This window comes from Anolis carolinensis, chromosome 2 (genome assembly GCF_035594765.1).
Source record: "Anolis carolinensis isolate JA03-04 chromosome 2, rAnoCar3.1.pri, whole genome shotgun sequence".
Lineage (NCBI taxonomy): Eukaryota > Metazoa > Chordata > Lepidosauria > Squamata > Dactyloidae > Anolis > Anolis carolinensis.
The window spans coordinates 323,024,795-323,042,519 of record NC_085842.1 but is presented as its reverse complement, the minus strand read 5'-3'; the positions used below and the strand labels follow the sequence as shown (position 1 = coordinate 323,042,519).

Sequence of the window (17,725 nt, the reverse complement as noted above, 5' to 3'; positions counted from 1 at the left end):
ACAAAAAACCAGTACAAGAAAACCGCACTACAAACTAGAGCTGACAGCTGGCACAACAAAACATTGCATGGAAAGTTCCTTGACAAAATTGAAGGAAAAGCTGATAAGGAGAAGACCTGGCTCTGGCTCACAAATGGGACCCTGAAGAAGGAGACAGAAGGCCTGATCCTTGCAGCCCAGGATCAAGCCATCATAACAAATGCAATTCAGGCCAAGATCGAAAAATCAGCTGACGACCCAAAATGCAGACTGTGCAAGGAAGCTGACGAAACCATGGATCATATCCTCAGCTGTTGTAAGAAAATCGCACAGACAGACTACAAACAGAGGCACAACTATGTGGCCCAAATGATTCATTGGAACTTATGCCTCAAGTACCACCTCCCAGCAGCAAAGAACTGGTGGGATCACAAACCTGCAAAAGTATTGGAAAATGAGCACGCAAAGATACTGTGGGACTTCCGAATCCAGACGGACAAAGTTCTGGAACACAACACACCAGACATCACAGTTGTGGAAAAGAAAAAGGTTTGGATCATTGATGTTGCCATCCCAAGTGATAGTCGCATTGACGAAAAACATCAGGAAAAACTCAGCCGCTATCAGGACCTCAAGATTGAACTTCAAAGACTCTGGCAGAAACCAGTGCAGGTGGTCCCGGTGGTGATGGGCACACTGGGTGCCGTGCCAAAAGATCTCAGCTGGCATTTGGAAACAATAGACATTGACAAAATTACGATCTGCCAACTGCAAAAGGCCACCCGACTGGGATCTGCGCGCATCATCCGAAAACACATCACACAGTCCTAGACACTTGGGAAGAGTTCGACTTGTGGTTTTGTGATAAGGAATCCAGCATGTCTATCTTGTTTGCTGTGTCATAAATTAATAACAATAATAATAGTTATTATGTCCAGGAAGCTTGGTTGTCCCATAAGATAACAATGTGTAACCTTAAACTGTTGCCTATTGAGCATGTAATAATAATAATAATAATAATAATAATAATAATAATAATAATAATAACAAACCAGCAAAGGTTGTGGAAAATGAACACGCAAAGATACTGTGGGACTTCCGAATCCAGACTGACAAAGTTCTGGAACGCAACACACCAGACATCACAGTTGTGGAAAAGAACAAGGTTTGGATAATTGATGTCGCCATCCCAGGTGACAGTCGCATTGATGAAAAACAACAGGAAAAACTCAGCCGCTCTCAGGACCTCAAGATTGAACTTCAAAGACTCTGGCAGAAACCAGTGCAGGTGGTCCCGGTGGTGATGGGCACATTGGGTGCCGTGCCAAAAGATCTCAGCCGGCATTTGGAAACAATAGACATTGACAAAATTACGATCTGCCAACTGCAAAAGGCCACCCTTGTGGTTTTGTGAAACGAAATCCAGCATGTCTATCTTGTTTGCTGTGTCATACAACATCGTTGTGTCAATAATAATAATAATAATAATAACAACAATAATGTCCTGTGAGCTTGGTTGTCCCATAAGATAACAAAGTGCAACCTTAAGCTGTTGCCTTTTGAGCATGTAATAATAATAATAATAATAATAATAATAATAATAATAATAATAATAATAATAATAATATCCTGGGAGCTTGGTTGTCCCATAAGATAACAATGTGCAACCTTAAGCTGATGCCTACTGAGCATGATTTGAAACAGTTAAAACCTCAGACTGAAATCTTTTGAAGGTATTGGCTAAAGCATGGTAGAGAAAAATTGCCTTGTAAGTCCACAAAGATGGTAATCAGGACAAGTTTGTAGTTCATTTATTTACTGGCACCTTCCAGGCTGGTAAGTAAACAGCAACATGATATTAGAATTCTCAACCTCCTACTAATCCGGCTGGGAAATTGACCCTTTATCTCGTGCCCCGCTGCCATCTCTGCTTCTCTACTATTCTATGGTTGTTTTTCTAAGCGGCAGCAACTCAGGGAAGAGTTCCCCTCTGGAGATAACTGTCCTCCAATCGTAAAAGACTTAGACACGTCATTTAGACCGAGAATCATTTTTTCCTGCAGTGAATATCGCATGCTATCTCTGTCATAGCACATTTACTTAAAGTATTTTTAGCCCTCGCTTCAGCTGGAAAAACTCCCACAGAGTTTTCACAGATCAATACAAATCAGACCATGCCGTGTTATTATCCGAGATACTGACCAACAACACAAAGGTTGGGCATCATCTTAGGACTGAAATGAGAATTAAGCTCAGGTGTGGACAGACAAGCATCATAATGGAATAAAAGGGCCAGAAGAAGAGTGCAAATCAGGAGAACAAAGAGCAAAGGATCAAAATGCAAGTGTGGAGAATTGGAGCCAGGAGCAAGGCAGAGTTCAAAAGATCTTTTACTCACCTGACCTATTCTTGACCCTTACAAGAAGTGACCGAAGTCTGACATATGGAATGTGAGTTTTTTGGGCTGCATGGCCATGTTCCAATAACATTCTCTCCTGATGTTTTGCCTACATCTGTGACTTATTCAGAAACCTGTTAGAAGGGAGGCAAGTGGAGTAACCATATACCTGTGGAATAATGTCCAGGGTGGGAGAAAGACCCCTTGTCTGCGTAAAGCAACTATGAATGTTGCAATTAGCAAGCTTGGGTAGTATTGAGTAGCCATGAAGCTGCAAAGTCAATCAGTGAAGGTGTCTGCATAGAAGTGGCCTGGCTATTGTTGCCTGGAGACGCCCTCTGTTTGGGAGGTGTTAGGTAAAGGTAAAGGTTTCCCCTGATGTTAAGTCCAGTCATGTCCGACTCTGTGGATTGGTGCTCATCTCCATTTCTAAGCCGAAGAGCCAGAGTTGTCCGTAGACACCTCCAAGGTCATGTGGCCACAGGCATGACTGCATGGAGTGCCGTTATTTCCCACCGGAGCGGTACCTATTCATCTACCCACATTTGTATGCTTTCGAACTGTTAGGTTGGTAGAAGCTGGGGCTAACAGTGGGCGCTCATTCCACTCCCTGGATTCGAACCTGTGACCTTTTGGTCAGCAAGTTCAGCAGCTCAGCCCTTTAACACACTGTGCCACCTTAATTGCTTGCTGTTTGGAGTTCTCCTATTTCTGAATGGTTTTCACTATTTACTGTTTTGATTCTGGTGTTTTTTTAATACTGGTGACCAGGTATGGTTCGTTTTCATGGTTTCCTCCAGGCAACAGAGGTCAGGCTACCTCCTTGCAGATACCCTCGCTGATTGACTTTGTAGCTTCATGGCTAATCTGTGCTATTCAAGCTTGCTAACGGCAACATTCACACTTGCTTCAAACAGACAAAAGTTCCTCCCACCCTGGACATTATTCCACATTACTCATCTCACTGCCAACAGAACCTCTGAAGATGCCATTAGCCACAGATGCAGGTGAAACGTCAAGAGAGAATGCTGCCGGACAAATGACCATACAGCCCAAAAAACTCACAGCAACCCAGTAATTCTGACCATGAAAGCCTTCAACAACACATTGAAATCCAGGGTTGAAAACAGCGATCTGTGTGCCAAATTGCAGGCCTGTCTAGATTGGCCTGGCAAATACATGGCTCTCCTCTAAGATAATTTATTTCAAAAAGCAGTTCTGGCACAGGAGGCAATGAGACAGAAAATCCAGTCTCATGAGAGTACAAAAGCAAAGTTTATTTTGTTTATTTTCACATAGTTATGAAAAGGCGGGACAGCCGTACACCCCAAAAGTTTTGTACTTGCAAATGGCTGCCGCGAAGCGTGGCATCGTAAACAAAGAATCTATATCTCGGCTTATCTAAACTTGACCAATTACTGAGGGTCTTCTTCACCTCCACACCTCTTTGACACAAGTGGTGTCTATGATCTCACTTGTTGATCTCAAGCTAGCATTTGGACTTGGAACTTTCTGGAGAAAGGTACCAGCTCAAGAGAAAGGGAGGTTGCACAGGTCCTTTGTTACTTTGGCTCATACAAAGAGTTTATTGTCTATATGAAGCTAATATGATATAAGCAGAGGCAAAGCTATATATGCAAAAGTCTACTATTTTCTGGCTTATGGTCCCTTCACTTCTAATGTTTTTGGACTGCAGCTTCTGGCATTCCTCAACTTGGGCTGCTAAGGTTTGTAGTGCAGCAATATTTTAAAAATGTTGGGATATTATTGGGAAAGATCCCTCTCCTGATCTATCCCAATTATATTGAAGTAGGAACACTTTTGTCAGCCACAACTTGGGCTGAAGCTATCATTTCCTGCTTGCAAATCATGTGCTTTGTCACCATTTAGCTTCAAGAATCCCTGAGTGGACAAGAAAGGTGCAGGATGGTGGGAATTGAACCCAGGGCACAAGGTCTGCACTTCACACAATGCTTTTGCATCACCAGCATCCAGGCGTGCATGGCACTGCGCATGCAGAGCATTATTTTCCTTTTGGCACAATGTGCAACCATCCTGCTTGCGGAGGCAGAAAGGGAACGTGCAGATGTGGGACCCTGGCTGATGCGTAGCATAGTCTTCACGCTGCCCCTTTAAATGGCCTTTGCGCATGGCACATTGTGCCTACTGGCTGTTAGGAATAGTGGAAGCTGAGGTATAGAATTATTTGATAGTGAGCATTAATGAGCAGCCTTCAAAAGTTGCTTCTTGAAAGCATAAGTGGATATATCTTCACTCTTGCTTTTTCCTCTTGAAAGCATGAATCTGTTCTCTCTCTCAATCTTTTCCTTCCTTCCTTCCTTCCTTCCTTCCTTCCTTCCTTCCTTCCTTCCTTCCTTCCTTCCTTCCTTTCTAGGAAAGAGCCTACAAACAAACCACGGTGGTGGAGCAAGTGGCTGTCCATTTCTCCCTTTGTGGGAACTTGATCTTCAGAGATTCGGACGAAGGTCGAAGGCAGAGCATTAGGAAGAGCATGGCGGATGGTAAGGGAAGCAATGCTCCCGGGATGCATGCGCTGGGGATACATGTGCTGGGCTACCGGCTGGGAACAAAACACCTCCCCTCCTTTATTTCTGGGAAATGCCACTGGAGAGATCGCTGCTTATTTGTGTTTTGGGGAAAAGTCGAGTTGGGGTTTAAATCTTGGCTCTATTTGAATATTTAAAGCCTTTTAATAGAAGATTATAAGACATAAACCCAGTGTAACGCTCTAGGCTGCGCAAACACTGGAAATCAACACGTAGACCAATAAACTATCTAATATCTTTATTAAAGAAATAAAAGAAACAAACCAAAATAAGCAGAGTACATAGTCCAGCAAATGCCCTTTGTAGAAAGGTGAAATTTAGTACAATAAAATGAAATTCAATGTCCAGTATTAGAGTTCAAAGTTTAAATCCAATAACCGCAACACACTCAAACTCTCAGCAGTTAGAGTGGGGAAATGAGCAAAGGCTTCCAGGGAAGTTCTTGGAATAAATGTCCAAAGCAAAGATTCAAGGCAAGGCAAGGTTGTTCGTGGTGGATCTAAAAGCAGTCCACACTTGGCAAGGATGGGGATGTAACTCCCGGTCTTCTCAAGAGTAAGCGCGCTGGCAGGCCACTAGGAAACTCAGGAACAAGAGTCGAAGTATGTCTCTCAACAGTCATGTTGAACTCCGCAATGGGTAACCTTTGCACAGAACTTTTATGGAAGTTCAAGAGCTCCCTGAAAACAGGTGCTTGTCTCCCCATTTTCCCAAGAGAACGAACTGGTAACGACATACCTGCCAGATGTTAGCCTCCCTTAATCTTCCCAAAGCCCCCAGATGGCATAGTGGACTAAGTGACTTGAAGGTTGGGTTGCTGACCTGAAAGCTGCCAGGTTCGAATCCCACCTGGGGAGAGCATGGATGAGCTCCCTCTATCAGCTCCAGCTCCGTGCGGGGACATGAGAGAAGCCTCCCACAAGGATGGTAAAAACATCAAAACATCCGGGCGTCCCCTGGGCAACGTCCTTGCAGACGGCCAATTCTCTCACTCCAGAAGCAACTCCGGTTGCTCCTGACACGAAAAAAAAAATCTTCCCAAGGGAAAAGGCTGTTTGTGGATTCAAACACAAACACTCCATTCTGCTAATCTTGCGCTCCTGTGGTTAATCTGCCTCCGAGACCTATCTGTTTGAATAGAAAGTTTCCTATCAAACACTGCGCTCTCCGGGGAGTCTGGGAGAATAGCCTCAGGCTCAAGGCCGGTCTTATTTTGGTCTTGCAAAACATCAACAGACGGCATCTGGAAAGGGAGAGAGACTTGCTGGGCTGGGAAAAACTCCTCAGTAGCTTGATCAGTACTGACTGCGGAGTCAGGGGTCAAAGAGACATCACACCCAGGATATTCTGCATTAGCGTTATATAACCCAGGCATGGGCAAACTTTGGACCTCCAGGTGTTTTGGACTTCAACTCCCATAATTCCTAACAACTGGTAGTGAAGGGACCATAAGCCAGAAAATGGTAAACTTCTGTCTATGTGGCTTTGCCTCTGCATATGCCCCTCCCTTCTTGTGAGCTGGTGCCTTTCTCCAGAAAGTTCCAAGACCAAATGTTAGCTTGAAATCAACAAGTGAGGTCACTGGTATCATTTATGCCAAAGTAGGTGTGGAAGTCCTTCAGCCATTGGTCAATTTTAGATAAGCCAAGATATATATTCTTTGTTTGCTGTGACATGCCATTTGCATAGTACAGACCTTTTGGATATGTACAGCTGTTTGCCTTCTCATAGCTATGGTGAAAATAAACTTTGCTTTTTTGCATCTCTCACGAGATTGGGTTTTCTGCCTCCTGAGCCAGGACCCATTGAAGGTAATTGTCTTAAATAATCTGGGGGCTCGTCCGGGATACTTGGGGCAGTGACAGTTGGAGGGTGTCACGACCCAGGCTACAGAGCACCAATAACCATACACAGAGGCCAGATTCTATCTAATATCTTTATTAAGGAAATATATAAGATTAATAAAAATAAATGTAAAAGTTAGTTCAGAAGTAGACCTTTCAGGAAAGGTCAAAATTAGTCCAAAAAAGCAATGTCCAATATGAAATATTATGTTCCAAAGTTGTAATCCAATAACCGAAACACTCACTTGCCAGGCAAAGTGAGGGGAGATGACAAGGTCCTTTAGTCCATAAACTTGAGCAAGGCTAGGAAATAACTTGATACTTGAAGCAAGGCTTAAAACGTGGAACAAGGTAACAAGGAACAAGAACAAGGTCCGTGGAATAACTTGGCAAAATCCGTGATACAAGGCAAGGTATGGTCCTGGAAAACAAGCAAGGTCCGTAGGTAAACAAAGGCTGGAAACTGGAGCGAAGGCTGGAAAGCAGGGCAAGGCTTGAGCAGGAACGAGGCTTGAAACGGAGCGCGCTGTCCAGACACAACTCGCTCCGGAGGCTGACGAATTGACTCCGCGAAGTTACTACGCGGGTAAAACACCTATATAGAGTCTAACTTTCTCGCCGAAGCAGTTCTCTGGGAACCAGAAACGAAAGCTAAACTCTGGGACCAGATGTTTGACTCCCTAAAGATTCTCACGGAAAGCAGTCTTAATTGGCTACATTCTTAGCTGCTATCCTCGCACTCCTGCGCGAAGCTGCTTCCAAACCCCTCTGTTGTTTACAAAACTCACGGCGCAAGAACACGGGAGATGTGGGCTCTGGGTTTGTTTGACATACTTCTGGGACACAACTTTCTTGCAGGTGCAAGGTTCCCAGATCTGCCTGGGAAAGATCTGGCTGAGAAGATTCCAGTTCTGACTGGGAAGGTAAAAAACCCAAGTTTTCTTCTTCATCAGGGATTACAATGTCCTGAGCAGGACTACAAGGCCCATGGGTCATCACACTATCCCCCTCCTCAAGGCCCCTCCCAAACTGGGGCCCTCTCCCCGAGGCGCGAGGTTGCGGCTTGGCGGGATAGGTCTGATGAAAGCGACGGGTTAGATCAGGAGCATGGACTGTGGAGGCGTCTTCCCAAGAGCGTTCCTCAGGGCCAAAACCCACCCAGTCAATGAGATATTGTAGGCGGCGGCGGTGAAAGCGAGAATCCAAAATGTCCTCAACCTCGAACTCCTCCTCCCCATTCATCAAAACAGGAGGGGGGGCCGGTTGGTCTGTATCAGGACGCACACCATCCGCCGGAAGGAGCAGGGAACGGTGAAACACTGGGTGGATGCGCATTGAACGCGGAAGTTGGAGTTTGAAAGTCACGGGGTTTAATTGCGCCACCACTGGATAGGGGCCAATGAAACGGGCATCTAACTTCCGGCAAGGGCGGTGGGAGGGCAGAAAGCGAGTGGACAGAAAAACCCGATCTCCTACCTTGATTTCGGGGCCCGGCTGGTGATGTTTGTCAGCGTGGCGTTTATAGTCCTCCTTGGCTTGGTCTAGTTGCTGGAGCAAAAGTTGTTGTACCGCTGTGAGTTCCTGCAGCCAATCCTCTGCTGCGGGGACTTCTGAAGTTTCAATGACAGGGGAAAAGAAACGTGGATGGAAGCCGTAGTTTGCAAAGAACGGCGTTTCTTTTGTAGAAGCTTGAACTCCATTGTTATAGGCAAACTCCGACAGTGGTAACAGAGAAGCCCAATTGTCCTGTTGGTAGTTTACATAACAGCGAAGATACTGCTCCAAAGTGGCATTGGTGCGCTCCGTTTGCCCATCTGTTTGGGGATGATGAGCTGAAGATAAGCGAGAGTCTATGCCCAATAGTTTTTGTAGTGCCTTCCAAAAACGAGAGGTGAATTGAGTTCCACGGTCTGTGACTAAACTCTTGGGCAATCCATGTAGTCTGAAAACATGTTGAAGGAATAGATCTGCAGTCTCTTTGGCCGTGGGAAGACCTTCACAGGGAATGAAATGGGCTAACTTGGTGAAAAGGTCCACCACCACTAGGATCGTGGTGAATCCACAGGAAGGTGGTAGGTCAGTGATGAAATCCGCAGAAATTATTTCCCATGGCCGAGATGGGTTAGGAAGGGGATGCAGAAGCCCTGAGGGCTTCTCCCTTCTTATCTTGGAGCGCTGGCATACTGGGCAGGTGTTGACATATTTTTCCACATCTTTGCGGATCTTGGGCCACCAAAAATCCCTTAGGATCAGATGCATGGTTTTAAATAGTCCGAAATGCCCTGCTGGTTTGCAGTCATGACACAGACGAAGCGCTTTCTCCCTGCCCGGTCCGGGTGGGATATAAACATGATTTCTATAGCATAGCAGTCCATCTTTAAGCGAAAAGGGAAAATGCAGACCTTGGCGAAGTTGGTCCTGCGCCCAGGCATCTGCTTGCTGACTAGCCCTGATTTCTTGAGCACAGATGGGTCCTGGAGTAGAGGAAGTTGAACCAATGGGAGTGGATTTGGTGTTCCCCACTGTAAGCGTGGCAAAGTTCTCGGGTTGTAGTAATTGGGATTCAAAGGCCTCCTTGCGTCCTGCAGCGTATTCCGGTTTACGTGACAGGGCGTCTGCTTGCTTGGTTTGGGCTGGGGTCACATAATGAATCTGGAAGTTAAAACGTTCAAAGAACAAAGCCCAACGTTGCTGCCTCTGATTTAGTTTGCGGGCAGTTCTTAGATGTTCTAGATTTCGATGATCAGTGTGGACTTCAATGGGAAATTTGGCCCCTTCTAGCCAATGTCTCCAAGTTTCAAAAGCTGCCTTTATGGCCAGTAGTTCCTTTTCCCAAATGGTGTAATTTCTCTCTGGTGTGGTTAGTTGACGGGAGTAAAAGGCACAGGGATGAAGGTGGTCTCCCACCGGTTGTAAGAGTACAGCCCCAATTGCCACATCAGAGGCGTCCGCTTGCACAACAAAAGGGGTTCCAGGATCTGGGTGCTGTAGAATTGGCTGGGACGTGAATAAGTTCTTTAGTTGCTGGAACCCTTTCTCTGCTTGATCAGTCCAGCGGAAGGGCTGTTTTCCACGGATGCAGCTAGTGATTGGGTCAGACCAGCGGGCAAAATCTGGAATGAACTTGCGGTAATAGTTCGCGAACCCCAAGAAACGCTGCACCTCTTTCTTGTTAGTCGGCGCCCGCCATTCCAATACTGCTGAAACCTTGGCTGGATCCATGGAGAGCCCTAGAGGCGAGATACGGTATCCAAGGAAATCTACCTCTTGTAGATCAAAAGCGCATTTTTCCAACTTGGCATAAAGTCCATGATCCCGCAATCGTTGTAACACCATTTTGACGTGGTTCTCATGTTCTGATTGTGATCTAGAAAACACCAAAAAATCGTCCAGGTAGATTATCAAGAACCTATCTAGATAGTCTTGAAAAATGTCATTGACAAAATACTGGAACGTTGCGGGAGCTCCGCATAATCCAAAATTCATAACTCGGGACTCGAATAATCCGAATTTGGTCTGGAAGGCGGTCTTCCACTCGTCCCCTTCTCTGATGCGAACTAAGTTGTAAGCCCCCCGAAGATCCAGCTTGGTGTAAACCTTGGCTCCTCGAAGCCGATCCAGTAGATCCGAGATTAAGGGTAGGGGATAGCTGTTCCGCTTGGTGATATTGTTCAATGCTCTGTAGTCCACCACCAAGCGTAGTTCCCCTGACTTCTTCTTCACAAACATCACTGGGGAGGCGGCTGGGGATTGAGAGGGTCTAATGAATCCCTTACGAAGGTTTGTCTCTATGAATTCCCTGAGAGCTTCTTGCTCTGGTTCAGTCAGGGAGTATAGGTGCCCTCGCGGGATCGGGGCCCCCTCCACCAGGTCAATGGCACAGTCATAAGGTCTATGTGGGGGTAATTTCTCGGCTTCCTTTTCATTGAATACATCCCAATACTCGGAGTACTTCTTGGGCAGGGTGATGATGGGCTCGGTGTCTGTGGCATGGCAGACCTTGGCTACAAGGCAATGGTTTTGGCAGTACTGTGAAGCAAACTGCAGTTCTCTGTTGGACCAGGAGATGCTTGGGTCGTGGAGAGTCAGCCATGGAATTCCCAAAATCACAGGGAAATGGGGAACCTCGGTAACAAAGAAGGAAATCTCTTCCATATGTTCCCTTATCCACATCCTGGTGGGTTCCGACCACTGACTTACGGGGCCCGTCTTGAGGGGGCGGCCGTCTATGGCTTGCACCACGCGGGCATTCTTGAAATCATGATATTGTAATCCCAGAGAGTCGGCATACTCTCTATCAATGAAATTGTTGGTGGCTCCGGAGTCTATCATGGCGTGGATCATGACGGGTCCCCTTTTTGCTGACCATAAGGTGACCACGAGAAGGAACAGGACCCCGGTTGGCGGCTCTTGAACGGGTTTTTTGACCGGGTTGGCGAGCCTCTCTACGCCCGGTCGTTGGCTTCCCCCGCCGGCTGTGTGCCAGCCGGCTCAGACGCCTTCGTCTCCGTGGAGGACGCCGCCGCAAGACGGGCGGCGGGCTTCCCTTTGGCTGGGCACTCTCTGGCGAAGTGGCCCCCGTTCCCGCAGTACCAACAGAGGTTTAAGCGTTGACGACGGGCCTTCTCGGCGGCATCTAATCTGGGACGCACGTTGCCCAACTGCATCGGCACCTCCTCGCTTCCTCTGGGGTATGGGGTTGGTGGTGGGGGTCTCCACACTGGACGTGGCTGAACGCTGGCGGGAGCGGGGGGTTTTGCCCCAGCTCTACCGCTCTGGCCTCGAACCCACTGTTTCCTGTTGGCGATCATGACTTCAGCCCGTAAACATTGATCAATGAGTGCTTCGAGGGTCTGGGGAGGATCCACCTTGGAGATTTCCTCCAGCATTTCGATGTTGAGACCCTCCCGGAATTGTCCTCTGAGGGCTACATCATTCCAGCCGGTATTGTGGGCCAGCACTCGGAACTCGGCTATGTACTGAGACATAGGTCTGTCTCCTTGGAAGAGGCGACGGAGTTTGTGACCGGCTGCCTCCAAATTGTCCTCGATTCCCCAAGTCTCTTTAAGGTGGTCCAAGAAGCGTTGCGCGGATCTTAGGTGTGGAGAGGCTTGGTCGAACAGTGCCGTCGCCCAGTTGGCCCCTGGCCCGTCTAGAAGACTGTAAACCCATGCCACCTTGATGTCTTCTTGGGGAAATTCGGCAGCACGGGCCTCTAGATAAGCTTGGCATTGGCGACGGAAAACATGAACCTTAGAAGCTTCTCCAGTAAACTTGGTTGGCAACGCCATGGCCGGTAGACGGATTCCGCGTTCCTTCAAACCTTTTATTTCTCCATCCTGGGCATTGAGCTTATCACGGATTCGATCCACCTCATCCTTGTCGATGGTGTAGGTAATCGGCTGGCCGCTCGGCCCAGGTACGGTTCCGGTAGACATTCTGGCCGAGGTTAATTGGTGCTTAGGGCGGCGGAGTCAAACTGTCACGACCCAGGCTACAGAGCACCAATAACCATACACAGAGGCCAGATTCTATCTAATATCTATATTAAGGAAATATATAAGATTAATAAAAATAAATGTAAAAGTTAGTTCAGAAGTAGACCTTTCAGGAAAGGTCAAAATTAGTCCAAAAAAGCAATGTCCAATATGAAATATTATGTTCCAAAGTTGTAATCCAATAACCGAAACACTCACTTGCCAGGCAAAGTGAGGGGAGATGACAAGGTCCTTTAGTCCATAAACTTGAGCAAGGCTAGGAAATAACTTGATACTTGAAGCAAGGCTTAAAACGTGGAACAAGGTAACAAGGAACAAGAACAAGGTCCGTGGAATAACTTGGCAAAATCCGTGATACAAGGCAAGGTATGGTCCTGGAAAACAAGCAAGGTCCGTAGGTAAACAAAGGCTGGAAACTGGAGCGAAGGCTGGAAAGCAGGGCAAGGCTTGAGCAGGAACGAGGCTTGAAACGGAGCGCGCTGTCCAGACACAACTCGCTCCGGAGGCTGACGAATTGACTCCGCGAAGTTACTACGCGGGTAAAACACCTATATAGAGTCTAACTTTCTCGCCGAAGCAGTTCTCTGGGAACCAGAAACGAAAGCTAAACTCTGGGACCAGATGTTTGACTCCCTAAAGATTCTCACGGAAAGCAGTCTTAATTGGCTACATTCTTAGCTGCTATCCTCGCACTCCTGCGCGAAGCTGCTTCCAAACCCCTCTGTTGTTTACAAAACTCACGGCGCAAGAACACGGGAGATGTGGGCTCTGGGTTTGTTTGACATACTTCTGGGACACAACTTTCTTGCAGGTGCAAGGTTCCCAGATCTGCCTGGGAAAGATCTGGCTGAGAAGATTCCAGTTCTGACTGGGAAGGTAAAAAACCCAAGTTTTCTTCTTCATCAGGGATTACAATGTCCTGAGCAGGAGTACAAGGCCCATGGGTCATCACAGAGGGTGGAAAATTCAGGGGCCGTTTCCGTCCTGTTCTGGCAGACCATTGAGCCCCCAGATTATGTCTTACAGTAGACTGTTAGGAATTATGGAAATTGAAGTCCAATACACCTGGAGGGCCCAAGTTTGCCCATGCCTGATACAACCCCATGGTCCTATTCGATTTTTGCCCACCTGCACTGGCTCCTGGTCGCTACAATTGCACTATGTAACAAAATTCAAAAATATTTTCTGTTCCTGGTCTGAAAGTGTTATTTCCTGTTTCATTGTGCAGTCCTTACTTTGAAAGTAGTTTTTCTACTCCAGAAACTTTGTTTTTGTGGCTGCCACAAACTATTTATGTTTTACACACCACCTTGTGCAAAATACCACACAGACTTCACATTTCCTTAAATAGGATAAAAGAGAGAAAGCTATGTTCTGATAAAATGGGAGTCAAAGAGTTTGATGGCCCATCTGAGGAATTTGGTGCCTTGGGCTCATTTGGTCTGCATTTGGTTTGCAGTTCTTGCTCCTGCTACGTCTGTTGTGCTGGACCTTGAAGCCTTGGATGCGGAACTGAAGGAGGACGAGGAAGGAGAAGCAGAAGCAGAAGTGGGAGAAGCTGTGGAAGGAGAAGAAGGAGAGAAGGGGGATCAGCAGGTAAGGCCTCGTGATCTCATGGTGACATCCAAGCGGCTGCTGACTTAGGGTGCTAGGTATTTTTCATGCTATTTTTTCGAAAGGTGAAGAAAGGAACATTTTAGAAAGGCAATACAAAGAAAACAAATTTACATAGTATAGAACACTAAGACTACTACATCTTACAAAACTAAATCTGAAACAAACACACTATCCTAACATAGGCCTACACAAAAGAATACAGATGTCTCATCGAGTTCAAAGGTCTTCACCAGTGATTGTTCTTGCGCTGAGATTTCTGGTTCCTTCCATCACTGGGCCTAGATTATGCTTGCTGAAGTTATCATATATTATAGTGATCTTCTAGGTTTTCTTTCTAGTTGGTCATCTAGCACTCAGGATTTTTTTTGGTTGGGGTCTGGTCAGATTCTGACTGTTCACAAGATGAGGTAGGGGATGCTGGGAGAGATTCAGAGGGCCCAGAGAGAAATGTTTTGGAATCTCCTGGCTGTTCCCAATAGAACGGTGAAGGCTGTCGGTGCGAGGGTTTAATTGAGACTTATTCAGCTCTCCGTCTCCATCTCCTCTCCGTCGGCAATCTAGAAATCCGCTTAGACGCACGACCGGCAGTTCTGAACTTTTATTGAAGTAATTTACAGCTATTTACACAAGCACAGCCGAAGGAGCTCATCCACATGTCCTGCTAGATTGACAGCAACTGGTGAAGAACATTATCAGATAACTTGTTGATGCCCACATTCCTTTCCAGTGACTGATATCGGAAGCTACATAATGTCACTCGAGCAGTAAATCTAACTCTATGCATTTAACCATTTCTCTACTGGAATGCTTACCAAAGCATTGCACACACACTAGCTTTAACAATGAGTGGACATTTCATACCACACAAACCATAACTTTGACAAAGGCCTCTCTCATGGGAACCTGCCAGAAGTGCAGACCGAGGGAATTGGGGAAGATGAATATCTGTGGAGGTCAGAGAGATTAGAATTAAGACAACAAGGCCGGCAATTAAGGACTCGCTTTTCCAACTGGATCAGAGGTAAAGAGAGCAGGTGCAAAAGAAATGATCTCATGGGAGGGATTTTTTTTACTTTTAATAGTGGTCCATGTTGATACAATTCTTTGTGAGAGCACAATGCAATCAGGTCAAGAACTCTCGGTGCCATGGGCCTTGTAATTTATCTAACCAAGTCTTCAAGTTCTTCCTGTGTTCTTGTCTCATGAGGCATAGTTTTGCCTGCCTTGGATTTATGTACCTGGTCTTGGAATTATCTCAGTGGGATTCTGTTAGAGACTTTCTCTGTATGGATTTTTGGACTTTGGCTTTCGAGGACATAACATTTTGAACTTTGATTCCTTTTTAAAAAATATCTGCTTGCTTTTCATATAACCAGTTTTTATTAAACTCTGCTTTTAATAAACTTTAATATTGGATCTTCTGGACAGTGTGTGGTTTGTGGTAAAAAGAGGCTTCAGGGCAATAGTATAACATTCTTAAAATAACAAAAAGCTCAGATTCTGGCTGGGTTTCTAAATGATAAGAGTTTTGTGCTGATATTGACTTTGGCATATTCCCAGGAAATGACTGAGGCTTTGAGTTCTTCACTACATCATCATCATCATCATTAATGAAAGAAGGGAGATTTTCATGTCTCCTGGTGACCCAGAGTTGGGCGGATTTGGAGATGGTGTGGTTGGTATTCCACTGGACCTTAGAAGGATTATGCTCGCTACTGTCTACCCATTTTATTTTTATAAAACAAGTCCCTTTTGAAAATATTTTCCACTCTAATTCTCTAGATTAGAGAAAATATGTTTAAAATGTTTTATAGAACATACATAACTCCAGAGCTTCTGGCGAAAATAGAGAAAACAGAAAGAGGGGCCTGTTGGAGATGCAAGAAAGCGAAAGGAACCTTTTTCCACGTATGGTGGACCTGTAGTACAGTTCAAGAATTCTGGATAAAAGTGGTCAAAGAAACAAACAATATTATTACCAAAAAGGTCAAGAAAAACCCGGAAATGTGCTTATTAGGTTTATTTAGAAGGAGTATTAGCGCAGGAGATGAAGAAATTTGCCAATATTGTTTTGTTGCAGCAAGACTAATAATAGCTAAAACATGGAAGGGGGAAGAAAAGCTAGGTATTAAAGACTGGAGAGATAAACTGGGGGAATATATCAAAATGGCCAAGCTGACAAATAGAATCATAGAATCATAGAATCATAGAATAGTAGAGTTGGAAGAGACCTCATGGGCCATCCAGTCCAACCCCCTGCTAAGAAGCAGGAAATCACATTCAAAGCACCCCCGACAGATGGCCATCCAGCCTCTGCTTAAAAGCCTCCAAAGAAGGAGCCTCTACCACGGCCCCGGGGAGAGAGTTCCACTGTCGAACAGCCCTTCTCACAGTGAGGAAGTTCTTCCTGATGTTCAGGTGGAATCTCCTTTCCTGTAGTTTGAAGCCCTTGTTCCGTGTCCTAGTCTGCAGGGCAGCAGAAAACAAGCTTCCTCCCTCCTCCCTATGACTTCCCTTCACGTATTTGTACATGGCTATCATGTCTCCTCTCAGCCTTCTCTTCTGCAGGCTAAACATGCCCAGCTCTTTAAGCCGCTCCTCATAGGGCTTGTTCTCCAGACCCTTAATCATTTTAGTCGCCCTCCTCTGGACGCTTTCCAGCTTGTCAACATCTCCCTTCAACTGTGGTGCCCAAAATTGGACACAGTATTCCAGGTGTGGTCTGACCAAGGCAGAATAGAATAAGGGGGAGCAGGACTTCCCTGGATCTAGACGCTATTCCCCTATTGATGCAGGCCAGAATCCCATTGGCTTTCTTAGCAGCCGCATCACATTGTAGGCTCATGTTTAACTTGTTGTCCACGAGGACTCCAAGGTCTTTTTCGCACACACTGCTGTCAATAGTAACAGAGGAGGAAATAATGAGGATTTTGTAAACAAATGGAGGCTGGCACTTGGGTATCTGGAAAAGAAGACAAAGGTAGATTTGATGACTGCCATAAAGGGGATTTAGCGAAAGAAGATACATGGGTAGTTGATGATTAGTTATGTGATACTTACTGAGTGGTATCAGAGGTCTAGGAGGTTGGGTTCACGGGTGAGGGCTTAGGGGGACAAGGTCAAGTTAAGGTATAACTACGGTACACTCACTCTGTGAATATCCATTAGTTTAACGAGCTCTGGCTGTACACTACAGTGCAAATCTTTATATCTTTCTGTATTTTTTTCCTTTTTTATATGTGTGTATTTTATTTTACTTCTTGTTTTTCACTTTCATGAATGTCTATTATAATTTCTAAAATAATAATAATAATAATAAAAATTAAAAAAAGAAAATATTTTCCACTAAAATACCTCTTAAGTGTTCAGGAGGTACCTGAAGGAACAGCAAAGACAGCAGGCAGCCAAGGTTCGTTCCAAATCAGGAAGGCTTTTATATTGAAGTTCAGCAACACAGACACGAACAGCTGTATACAAATGCACACTCCCTCTAACCTCTCCTCTTCACAGCAAGTTGCTTTATGCAGATCTCTTCTCTCCAGAATGCACAGACAAACACAATCCAGGAAGACCATCAGTCAGCGCATGGTGTCTGCCCGCTTTATATGCATCCACATGATGCAATGATGCATTCATGGTTTCATGATTCACCACCTGATGCAAGCACACATTTCTGGCTGCATCAGACACTTGCTTTGTCATCCTGACTCAGCCATTTATCACCTGGATATGCCTCCACATTTTATCAGATCCTGACAGTAGCTGTGTTAGTCTGTTAGGACAGAAAATATCCAAGAGTGTTGTGGTGTCTTATAGACCAAC

At 45.6% G+C, this 17,725-nt stretch overlaps 1 protein-coding gene across 2 annotated transcripts in view; it reads left to right on the top strand.

The window, feature by feature from the left end:
* The window catches only part of dnai1 (dynein axonemal intermediate chain 1), a 230,483-nt gene that overhangs the window by 28,344 nt on the left and 184,414 nt on the right, over nucleotides 1-17,725 (top strand). For both annotated transcript variants that reach the window (XM_062972641.1, XM_008120590.3), the window contains exons 5-6: nucleotides 4,773-4,899; nucleotides 13,746-13,882. In XM_062972641.1, coding sequence (XP_062828711.1) covers nucleotides 4,773-4,899; nucleotides 13,746-13,882 — 264 coding nt within the window. The remainder of the gene's footprint in view (nucleotides 1-4,772; nucleotides 4,900-13,745; nucleotides 13,883-17,725) is intronic.